Source organism: Hemibagrus wyckioides, linkage group LG02 (assembly GCF_019097595.1).
Source record: "Hemibagrus wyckioides isolate EC202008001 linkage group LG02, SWU_Hwy_1.0, whole genome shotgun sequence".
Taxonomy (NCBI): domain Eukaryota; kingdom Metazoa; phylum Chordata; class Actinopteri; order Siluriformes; family Bagridae; genus Hemibagrus; species Hemibagrus wyckioides.
In genome coordinates, this window is record NC_080711.1 from 11,877,458 (window position 1) to 11,889,135 (window position 11,678).

An 11,678-nucleotide genomic window follows, 5' to 3' on the forward strand; every position below is an offset into this window, starting at 1 on the left:
AACACCCATGTGACATCACAAGATTAACATGTGATCACCTGTGGAAAAAAGAAAACCTTCTACGTGCCTAAAAAACATGTCTAAATCATGTGATTATTCACATGTGGATGTACATGTGACCTTTCTGTAATGGAAGATAAAGTTTTACCAAAAAGAAGATTTGCTGATCAAGAATTTCCATTCACCATTACATACCAAACTTCTGTCAACCAATTACAATTAACTTTACATAATAAATAGTAGATAGTAGATAATAGTAGATATAACAATCTGTTTTGTCCCAATAAATACCCAGAAATTTTCCCTTCGTCATCTATGATTTTCAGCAAAAATGCATGGCTGTGAAAACCTCAGCAGCCAAATAAGAATGCACATTACTGAGGCTTAATCCTTAAATGCATATTACTGGGCCTTAAGCTTCTGAATTACTCTGTTTATGTCGTCTGTGACTCAACTCAAACAGATCCAACTCAAACACAAAAAACATCCTGCGGTGCAGAGTTTGTCCTTTCAGCAAGTAACCATGGCAGGAGTACAACATCCCACGGAGCACCTCTCTCTCGCTCAGCTCTTTGATTTAGTCTGTTGTCTGGAGGAGGAGACTCACCACAGTGTCTGAGGGATACTTTTACTTTAACTGTTTAGCTTGGCATCAGCAAACAGGAACAAGTGGTCACTTCTTCAAGTCAGGCATGTATGGACTTTGAAACCTAAACCTGGCAGCTTGCATCAGAGCAAAGATATGAGTTATGATAAGTCATAGCTGATAAACCATGGGGAACCACAAAGAGATGTGCAGCGTTTTCACTGGCAACCCTGCTGTTAAGGTGTCACACAAATAGCTATATATCATATTCATAATGTCATTAACATGCCTAATGTGACTTTGATTGAGCATACAGTGGGGTTTTAAGGGATGACATATTCAATTTGAGACCACATATTTTGGCCTTATTATGATAACTGCCTTTTTTACAAGAATTGACTGATTTCCTGTGGAGTTATGGGTCTTCCTAGACATTCCTTTACACATCATTTGAAAGTGTGCATATGAGAGCTTTGATGGTGGAGGAGATGTGAAGTTCATACATGGCAGAACACAGAGCGGCGGGGTCTTAAAGCATGCGTGATGTGAGCATGAGGTCAGAGATAGACTGGGATTTTATTATTCTGTTGAGACCAGGTTAAATACAGGGAGTTATTCAGAGCAAATGACAGAGGAATCTTTCCATTACTATTCCATGCAGTAGGAGTGAAAAGCTGTGTGGGATCCAAAGACAGCTGTAACCTTACAGCACAACTCTCCCTTCTCTATTCTGGTGTAATAATCCTTTTATTTTGTCAGGTGCAAAAGTTTTGTTCCTCTATAACCTCTGCAACCAAGTCTCTGACTGTCTAAATATCTGCTGTACTGACTCGCACTCTCTGACTGGGTGAATTTCTCTTCGCTTATTGTTTTTAGACTCTAGACTCATGGTGAATAAATGTATAAATGCAAACACATCTTGAGGTAAACACATCATGACTTAATCAGCTGAAAAGTCCATCAAATGGAAAATGAGGATGACTTTCAATGCTAAGTTGAGAGACAGGAAAGTAACAGATTACAAAAACTCTGAAAAAGTGAAATTATTTATTAAATTGTTACCATAAATGTGAAATCGAGCTTTTCTGAGTGTAAATGTTTAAATTAATAAAGAATCGAGATATTACTGCATTCATTTTTTTGAACCTCTAAGCGTTATATTAATATTCTTTCTGTGATGCTAAAAATGTCAGGGAATTTTTTTTTTGTAGGCTACAATTACTTATCAGTGAGCTAAAAATAATATTTAAAAAAAATAGATGATAAACTGATTTGTTTGCTGAACTAAATATAGAAACAAAATCCAGTATTATTCAAACGAATATCCTGTCACTTGGTGCCAATTGTTCGTATTTACTTGACTGGAGGAAAATTGTGCTTTAGTAGATTAAGTAAAGTCGTTTTGTAATAAACATCGTTGTTGTCAGAGGGTGTTGGTCATGCAATCAATCAAGCGCGGGGTTACAAAAGGTTAAAAAATGTGAAAAAATAATAAATGTGCGCGCGCGTGTGTATATATATATATATATATATATATATATATTTCTAGAAACCATTTCTATAAAATATGCACTCATCAGTCGTAATCAGTAAAGTTAGCGGCATCCGATTATCTTGTTTGTATTTGCATTTTGTAATCAGTAAAAAATAATAATGTAAGAATGTACCCGGTCATTATTATTGTTATTATATTATTATTATAATTTACTCTCCACACTCTCTCTCTCTCTCTCTCTCTCTCTCCTTTTTTTCTTGCTCTGAACTATGTTTTTAATGTAGATTAGCTGCTTAAGACGCTGTGTGTGTGCTGGAGGCCTAAAACGAGCCAATCAAGTGATTTTATACTCTTAATGCATGTGTCAGGCCCGCAGCTGCACACACACTCACACACACACACACACACACACACACACAACTCCGCCGGGGCTTGAAATGATTATTCATAATGTTCGCTTTGCGGAAAATATGGTCCTAGTTATGCGTGATACGTGTCATATTGTATATTTTTAAAGAGCATTCATAACGGGCCAATTCCGTGATTCCACTGATCGCACTTAAATTAATCCACATAGACATGGCCTATAAGACCTCCGTGTCTGACAAACTAAATCTCTCTTTGGAGTAGTCATAGCATTTCTGCAAAGAAATCAACAGTCCTTTGAGGCAGAATAATTAGGCTGTATGCACTATATTAATGTGAGTTACACATTTTAACAAGCTGTTACAGCACGATATTAATTTATTTACGTTTTTATGAATCCCAGTGAATATCCAACGGGATTTTAAAAAAATAAATAAATAAATATATATATATATATATATATATATATATATATATATATATATATATATATATATATATATATATATATATATATATCAGCTTATTCAGTTGGCTGAAACAGTTTACAGAATATTATTCATTTTGTAAATTAAACCTGTTCTATTAAGAAGATGGTTTATAATTGTTGATAATTGTCACTCATTTAGGTGAGGTAATGATGATAAGACAGGAGCAGTATAGGCGCATCGTTAAAGCAAATTAAAAAATAATGGAAGTAAACGTTTAAAATGAAAAGCTAAAGAGTAATAAAACATTTTAGTGTAGAACATTAGTCACATTTCTAACTTAATACAAATGATGTTTATAATTAAATTAAGGTATAAAAAAAATTCTCTTGTCTATTAACAAATTAATAATAACATGAGTGATTTCAACAAATTGGATTTATTTTTTTTCCAAACAACCAAGAGGAAATTCGTCAGTTAAATATTTTTCATATCACTCAACCGCAAATGATGTAGTATGAAATGAATATAAGAAAATATTTTAAACACAAATGAGTCTTTCTTCAACAACAGCAACAACAACAACAACAACAACAAATCCCAGAAAAAATCAGTGGGGAATAAATGTCAAAAGTTCAGTGTCCTTTAAATGCAATCAGAGATACTCTGATCTCTCACTCTGAAAGCATATCAACATGCCAAAAAACGTTATTTCCTGAGAAAACAAAACAAAACAAAACCACACCGCTGCTAATCAATAACACTGCCCAGGTACGAGTGTTTATTAGGCGCCTCTGAGCTACCTGTAAGACTTTGCAGTTTCTGATATTCGTACTGCAGGCTGAGAAACGGAGGAAAGGCGATGGGATGGAGAAGAGCAGAGGGCGCATACGGAGAGCTGGAAGGAAGCGCAGCTGAGCTTAATGAGTCCACTGTGAGCGCCTGACTCGGAGAGAAAGCTTTAGTATGTAGTGAACTCCGCGAAAAGAAGGTGGATAGCGCCGGAAGGACGGTACCAGGTGGAGCGCCTGGCACGCAGGACGCCTGACTGGCATGGCGGAATCCAAACGGATAGACGTCCATGCTTGGTAAAGGCACACAGGACGCTCCGAGGCCGTATGCGCCGTACGACAGGTTGGGAAAAGTTGCAGGCTCTAACGTGTGATCCTTCAACATACCGAATCGGAAGTGCTGTCGCTTGAAACGCTTCCTTCGACGCAAGAAGCTGCCATTCTCAAACATGTCCGCCGAGTTCGGGTCTAGGGTCCAGTAGTTGCCCTTCCCCGGGTTGCCCGGCTCCCGGGGCATCTTGACGAAACAGTCATTGAGCGACAGGTTGTGGCGAATGGAGTTCTGCCACGCGGGGAATTTCTCGCGATAGTAAGCGAAGCGGTGGCTGATGAAGTCGCAGATCTCGCTGAGAGTGAGCCGCTTTTTCGGGCTCTGCAGAATGGCCATCGTGATCAGGGCGATGTAGGAATACGGCGGCTTTACTGAGGCGCTTTTACTCGGAGCTGGAAGACATCTGGAAGACGCTATGTCTTTTTCATCGCCTTCATAATGCCTGGCAGAAAGAGAAGCCGAGCCGAATTCAGCCTCGGACAGGACTGGAGGTGAGGTGGAGCGGATCTCTTCTGCCAAATCCTTGCTCTCTTCTCCCACCACGTCGATAACCAGGTCGTCCATTAAATCCGTATCCAAAGTCATAGTAGCAAATCCACAAACTAGTCCGGTTTCACCTGCATCAACAGGTGAGAGACATTAAAGGATCCGAGATTGTGTGAACTTGGCTTACTTTGTTCACCAAAGACGCCTCTTTGGAACACAAACAAAGTACCTTAGACTGACCAGTACCAATCAGACAGACCGCAAAAAGTGCCTTGCTTCGCTTTACCGAAACTTGCAGACCCTCTTCAAAACAAAGTCGTTTCACAACATTGGAGCCAGGAGGGGAAAAAAGCTGGTGACGCTACGAGCTACGTTCCTCTGCAATGTCCAGCATCCTCTCCAAAGCAGCAGGATTTCCTCTGCGCTCGGATCAGGTGACCATGATGTCATGATGAAGTGTGGGCAAAGAAGATCCACTTCAGCGGAGCGGGAGTACAACTCTCCTAACAACAACCTCGTCAATCTTTACAAAATCATAACCATAAACATACCACAAAGAAATAAACAGTGTAGTCTAGCGCGCGCATATTTTACTAGAGATAAACCATTATTTGTTTCACAGCAGCCATCATCTCTTGCATCAGAGGGGACATTCAGATTCATGGCATGTTTTTAAAATATACAATTATTTAACCTTATGAAAAAAACTGCGAGTTTGCATGCATAAAAGATTAATTAATTATTTTTTTTAGGACATCAATAAATTAAAGCCGATTGATAAAACACATGCCTAAAAGCTTTTTATGAATTGCCGGTACTGTTTTGCCATAATATTGTCTTGCCATGATGAAACATTTATATTAAAACGCGCTTTTAGCGCTTTAAATGTGTCGTTATAATTATAAGCAAGTTTAGGGCAGATGAAGCACTTTAACGTAATTAAAAATAAAACACTAAAATGTATTAATGGGCGGCAATATTAGGAATGACAAGGTATGTCGAGTATTAAGAAAACGAAAAATATTTTGTATGTTGAAATTGTATGTTAAACTCCACCGTATTGCTTATTTATTTATTTATTTATTTATTTATTTATTTATTTATTTATTTATTTATTTATTTATTTATTTATTCATTCATTCATTTATTCATTCATTCATTCATTCATTCATTCATTCATTCATTTATCTTCCAACACCAAATTCAGCAGCAGGTGTGAACAATTGTGTTATATGTTGAATTTTGTGGGCTAAAAGTGCTAAACTCGTGATGGGATGTGAACGGGACTGAAGAACTGGAGTCGGACACCCGTGGTCTTACACTGATTTACAAGACATATAGCCTATAGGAAAACGTTTAATTGTGTTACTAGATAGCCGAATTAAAATAGTGCTAATATTTCTCTATATATCTCTATTATTATTATTATTATTATTATTATTATTATTATTATTATTATTATTATTATTATTTTAAACCAAGAAGCATAAGAATTATTATATCATGTGGTTGTTATGTAACAGCAACACACTAACAACAACAACAACAATAATAATAATAATAATAATAATAATAATAATAATAATAATAAAACGAAGTAGAACTAGAATGAAAGTGACTTGAGAGGCTTGCCACCATCAAAGGGGCTATTTTAACAGTGTAAATATAGGATTCAATCTGGCATTTATATAAGCTAATTTAATGTAAAATAAAGATCATTTACAGCCAGGTAACTCTGGTGCACTTTCACCTGATCCCGGAGTTTTTTTTTCCTCTACAGCATTTAATGACTTGCCAAAAATGAAGTCCATCACTAATCCCGTCGGCAGGTGGGATGAAAGCGAAAAAATCTTTTCGGCGATAAAAACCAGTCGTGTGTGTGTGTGTGTGTTCCCAATTGAACAGGCCTCTGGTTGGTTGTGTTTAATGCTGCACAGTTTTTCCCCCTCTTTTGTTTGGGATGCTCACATTTCCTGCCCGTAATCGTTATCGGTCCCGGACATTGGCACGGGTGGGCTACAATATTGCAAAAAAGCTGCACTGGATTTCCCAAATCTATCACGCATGTGCTGATATTAGAAACAGGTCCGACGCGGCGGAAATACACGCGAGGGGTGGTTTCAATCACCGAGAGAGACGGAAAATAAGCGAATCCATGCAGGGCTGCTATGCTATACAGTGGCGGGCAAGGAGGAGAGATTAATGTTTAGTCTTAAGGCTGGGTAATTAACACATGAGACAAAATAATGTTAGCAATAATTAATATAGGCATATTGATAGTCATTAGAATGTAATGATTATAACCTAAATACAAACAAACTGCGGCTGAAATTAAGTCGGATTTCAACAAACGCATTCAGATGCTGCACTTACTATAATTAGGGAAATAAATCAGATAAACACTACAGGATTATATACAGACTTTGTTGTCCTTTCAGTTATTTGCTGGGAAAGAAAACAACAAATTTGTTTAATAGAAAAGTGATTAAAAATAGACGTAAAGCAAAAGAAGAAAGAAAATCTTTTTATTTATTTATTTATTTTATTATTATTATTTATTTATTTATTTATTTTATTTTATTTTTTTAAAAAGTACCAGGGAACATTATACAGTAGTTTGTAATTTAGCAGCTATTTCAAGGCAACGCAAAATTGAAACAAGTCAAAACGATAAAAAGGATGCAAACTTACAATTAAAACGGAATTTACAAAGTGTTTTATTTTAGCATTGTAGACTTTTCTCTCAGTTGTCTTACTCAGCTTTTTTTTTTTTAAAGCATCCTCCAAGCCACAAAATTTTACAAGACACTCGACATTCCCAAATATATATCTTTTGTGGCATTCTATGTGTACTAGTGTCCAGCACATTTTGTGATTTGTGGCCACTGTGCTCATTCTTATGCGGGACATGAATACTCACTGCTGGCTTACAAACTAAGCCGACAGAAAGCCATTTTAACAGAAGAGACATATTGCAGCCTATTAACTCATACGGACCATCCACACACTTGTGCAATATGGAAACTATAAATCCTTTCCAACACCGCCACCCCGAAGCATACTTAAAAAAAAATCAGGCCATTTCTCTGGCTGTTTTGTGGAGGCATATGAACGACCTTTCGCCAAGAAACACTAAAACAGCCGGGCTATTTATCGTGATCTCTGTATCTTAACAGCTTGGAATTTTGCTAGATAAATATGCAACTGAATACTAAAACCAAAAAAGGCTGACAGACAAATTAGACATTGTCTAAATTGTGCAATGCACCAGTCAACATAAAGCATTGTATAAATTGCATTTATTTTTTTAAGGATGCACAAATACCTGTGCAATTGCTTTGAAAAAGTACAGTAACATTGGACGCAAATACGCTGAATTTATTTGATGAATGCCAAAAATAGACGTTTAGAAGCTTACTTAAACAAAAGTGAAAAAAATTCTCATTCTATTATTTCATATCACTTTCATCGATGTTCATGATTTGGTTTAGTGCTGGGTGTGTCAATGCTTTTTTTAGAGACGAAAGAAAAAAAACGAAGTAATAAGAAGGAAATATTCGATTCATACACGTATGGTCTCTGTAACAAAACCTTTTTTTTGCCTTTAAAAATAAATGTATTTTAATTGCTGGCCCATTTTAGCAGCACTATTTTCCGATTGGTTACCTTCTGTACTGGCTTTAATCAAGGATTTGGTGGTGACTAAATGACTATATATATATGTATATATATATATATATATATATATATATTTATATATATATATATATATATTTATATATATTTATAATCCTTCTTTAAAACTCGTTTTTCTTGTGTGGATCAGCCAAATATCTCAACACAAATTTCAATCCTTGTGGGGAAAGTTTGTCCCCCATTTGGCTGCCCCTGTTGTTGATTATTTCCAATAATCAAGTGATTCGTTTTACCTGACTGTTGGCATAACTTGGCATAAAATGCAGACATTAAAGGCTTTTTTCTGATATTGCTTGTATATTCAATATCGAATGAATGACGATGCCAGACATTAAAAATATTCTGTATGCAATATGTATGTACACACACACACACACACACACACAAACCGATATCTGCCATAGTATTAAACCCCTGCCTAAGATTGGAAAGGTCAACTTGTGCCACCACCTGGGGAGACATGGATCCTTTAAGTCCTAAGTTGTGAGGTGAGGCTGCGGTGGCTTGTCCCACAGATACATCCCACAGATGCTGCATCAGATTAAGATCTGAGGAATTTGGATGTCAAATTAACACCTGGAACTCTTATTCAAGTTCTGTTTTCGCAGTGTTGTAGGATATATTGTCCTACTGAAAGAGGCCACTCTCATTAAGAAATATTACTGTCATGAAGGGGTGTACTTGGTCTGCAACAATGTTTAGGTAGGTGGTCCAAGTTTTCATAGAAAGAGACATTGAAGGACTTTTGTATGTGGCTCTGGATAAGGGCATCTGCCAAATGGCAGAAATGTAAATATAAATGGAAAAGTCAAAGTAACATCCACATGAATTCCAAGACCCAAGATTTCCAGACAGAATATTGCCCAGAGTAGCACACTGCCTTCCCTGACTTGCCCTCTGCGCATAGTGCATCCTGATGCCATGTCTTTCACAGGAAATTGACATACATTCACCCAGCTGTCCACATGAAAGAAAATGTGATTAATCCAGTCAGGTTGGTCAACACTTTCCATTGGTCCATGGTCCAGTTCTGATGCATATGTACCCATTTTGCCATTTTCAGTGTTGAACAGGGGGCAGCAGTCTGCAGCTACTCAGCCACATATACACCAAGCTGTGATGCACTGTGTTCTGACACCTTTCTATCATAGACAGAAATTTGTGTTAGAGTAGCTCTTCTCTAGAATCAGGTGGGCTAACCTTCAGTCCCCATGAACAACAGTGAGCCATTTGCCCTTCTTTAAATTTCATTTGTCCTTTCCTTCGTTATTTTTGGTACATGCCTTCCAGGAACACCCCACGAGATCTTCTGTTTTGGAGATGCTCTGACCCAATCATCAAGCCATCACAATTTTCCACTCGAAAAGGGTGCTCAGATTCTTATTTTTGTTCATTTTTCCTACTTTCAACATGTCACGTCACCTTTCAGTGACTTTAGTTGTATGGTATGTGAATATGCGTATCAGCGTGTGTGTGTGCGTCATGGCATTTAACCTAATTTTGGCCACTAGAGGGCGTGAATAAGTGTGATATTTCTTCTACGTGTGTCAGTGTCAGTCACCTGCGCCGCCTGGCGGTGTTAAAGCTGTAAATAACCAGACAACTAAATTCCCACCGTTTTTGGTGTCCGGCATTATAAACCTATGGGAAGAAAAAAACCTGATTCGTGATACATGTACATTATAGATTACCTGGATAAAATGTTGTGAATAAATAAATATGGTCTATAAAGTTCAAAGTTCTGATTTATTAACATATAAGTAGTGGTGGTGGTAGCTCAAGTGGTCAAGACTCTGAGTCCTTGACCAGAAGATCGGGGTTCAAGCCCCAGCACCGCCAATCTGCCACCATTGGGGCCTTGCTCAAGTGGTTAGGGTCAGAGCACTGGGTCAGCCATGATGCAGCGCCCCTGGAGCAGGGTGAGTTGGGGGCCTTGCTCAAGGGTTAGGGTTCAAGCCCCAGCACTGCCAATCTGCCACCAAAGCAAGGCCCCAATGGTGGCAGATTGGCGGTGCTGGGGCTTGAACCCTAACCCTTGAGCAAGGCCCCAATGGTGGCAGATTGGCGGTGCTGGGGCTTGAACCCTAACCCTTGAGCAAGGCCCCCAACTCACCCTGCTCCAGGGGCGCTGCATCATGGCTGACCCTGTGCTCTGACCCTAACCACTAAGGATGGGATATCTTAACTTATTATTAACTTAACATATGATTAAGAGTTGATTAAGTTGATTAAGTAAAACTTAATCAAATCAGATTAAGGAAACTGTGGTGCAGCTAAATTAGTGATTGCAGTCAAACTGAAGGTAATATCTTGAATGCAGGTTTTTCTAATCTGTGTTGAAGTAAATAAGACTCAAAGACTATCCTATCCTCAAGACTCAGAGTCTCTATCCTAAAAACGTTCACAGCTTCCTAACAAGCTGACAGGTTATTAACTCACCCAGATATCCCCAGTGCCCAGTCATCAACAGGGGGAGCCAGAGTCCAGATAAATCTTTTTGTTGTCTTACAGGAACAGCTTCTATTTCTGTACTTTTAGTGTTTATAGGTCTGTTTACCAAACCCTCTAGCTCGCGCATTTGTGTGTGTGTGTGTGTGTGAGAGAGAAACTTTCTGTGCATGTGAAAGTGCGACAGTCTGATTAATTTCTAATAAGCTCTAAAGTGACTCTTCCTGAACTTGCCACAACTACTTGAGCTGTTTCCGGTCTACAGACAAAGTAAAAAACAGGTATATGAAAGGAAATGCATTCTGCCTCCATTGTGACTGGAGATAAAAGCATGGCATATGAATAAATGCTATTAGAAAAATAACATCTGTAAACAAAGAAAGCAACATTTATTGACACTGATGATATTTGCTCATTCAGCACCTGTCAATCTGATCAAATTATTTTCCCTGTGATGAGGATAATGAATAAAGCAGCATAGACTTAATGTACTTTATTAGTTCCGAGTATTTTTTTCCAGGCTCATGATGGATGATGCTATCAGCTGGGATCAACCCAGTGAACTCTTGGTTTGTAATTTTTGGTCTGTGTGTTCCAACATCAAACAGCTTGTTCTGAGCATCAGACAAACCAACAGTGTTTCCACATCTAATGTAGAATGCAAAGATGATTTTAGCCAAACATTTTTCTAGATAGACATTACAGTCTTTTCAAATACTACTTCATCTTTTTAGTGCTATAAGACTCCTGACTCTGCTCATTGACTAATAACTAAACAGTGGTGGAACACGTTAAGACAGGAAGAAATGGGAATGATGGGAAAATATGTGTTCCCAAAGTGTTTCATTCCTATTATACCACAGTATTTTTCCAATGACTAAAATGTTTACTTGAATTACATAACAGTCTGATTATAGTCACATTGATTGTTGTATAGACAAGTCCTGTTATCTGTTATGTACTACAAATATATATAGTCATTTTCCTAACCAGTCTCTCTTTTTCTCTCTCTTGAAGTTAATAAGACAACAATACACAGCATATTATGTTA

The 11,678-nt window shown here is 37.7% G+C and overlaps 1 protein-coding gene across 1 annotated transcript; it reads right to left on the bottom strand.

Annotated features, from left to right (window-relative positions):
• Positions 1-3,295: 3,295 nt before the first annotated feature.
• Positions 3,296-5,158, bottom strand: foxd7 (forkhead box D7). Its single transcript, XM_058405519.1, has one exon. The coding sequence runs from the start codon at positions 4,580-4,582 to the stop codon at positions 3,626-3,628; it is 957 nt and encodes a 318-aa protein (XP_058261502.1). The 5' UTR covers positions 4,583-5,158; the 3' UTR covers positions 3,296-3,625.
• Positions 5,159-11,678: the final 6,520 nt, after the last annotated feature.

What these genes read in the sequence shown, in the direction of transcription:
- foxd7 (XM_058405519.1), bottom strand. Translation starts at nt 4,582, where the DNA reads ATGACTTTGGATACGGATTTAATGGACGACCTGGTTATCGACGTGGTG.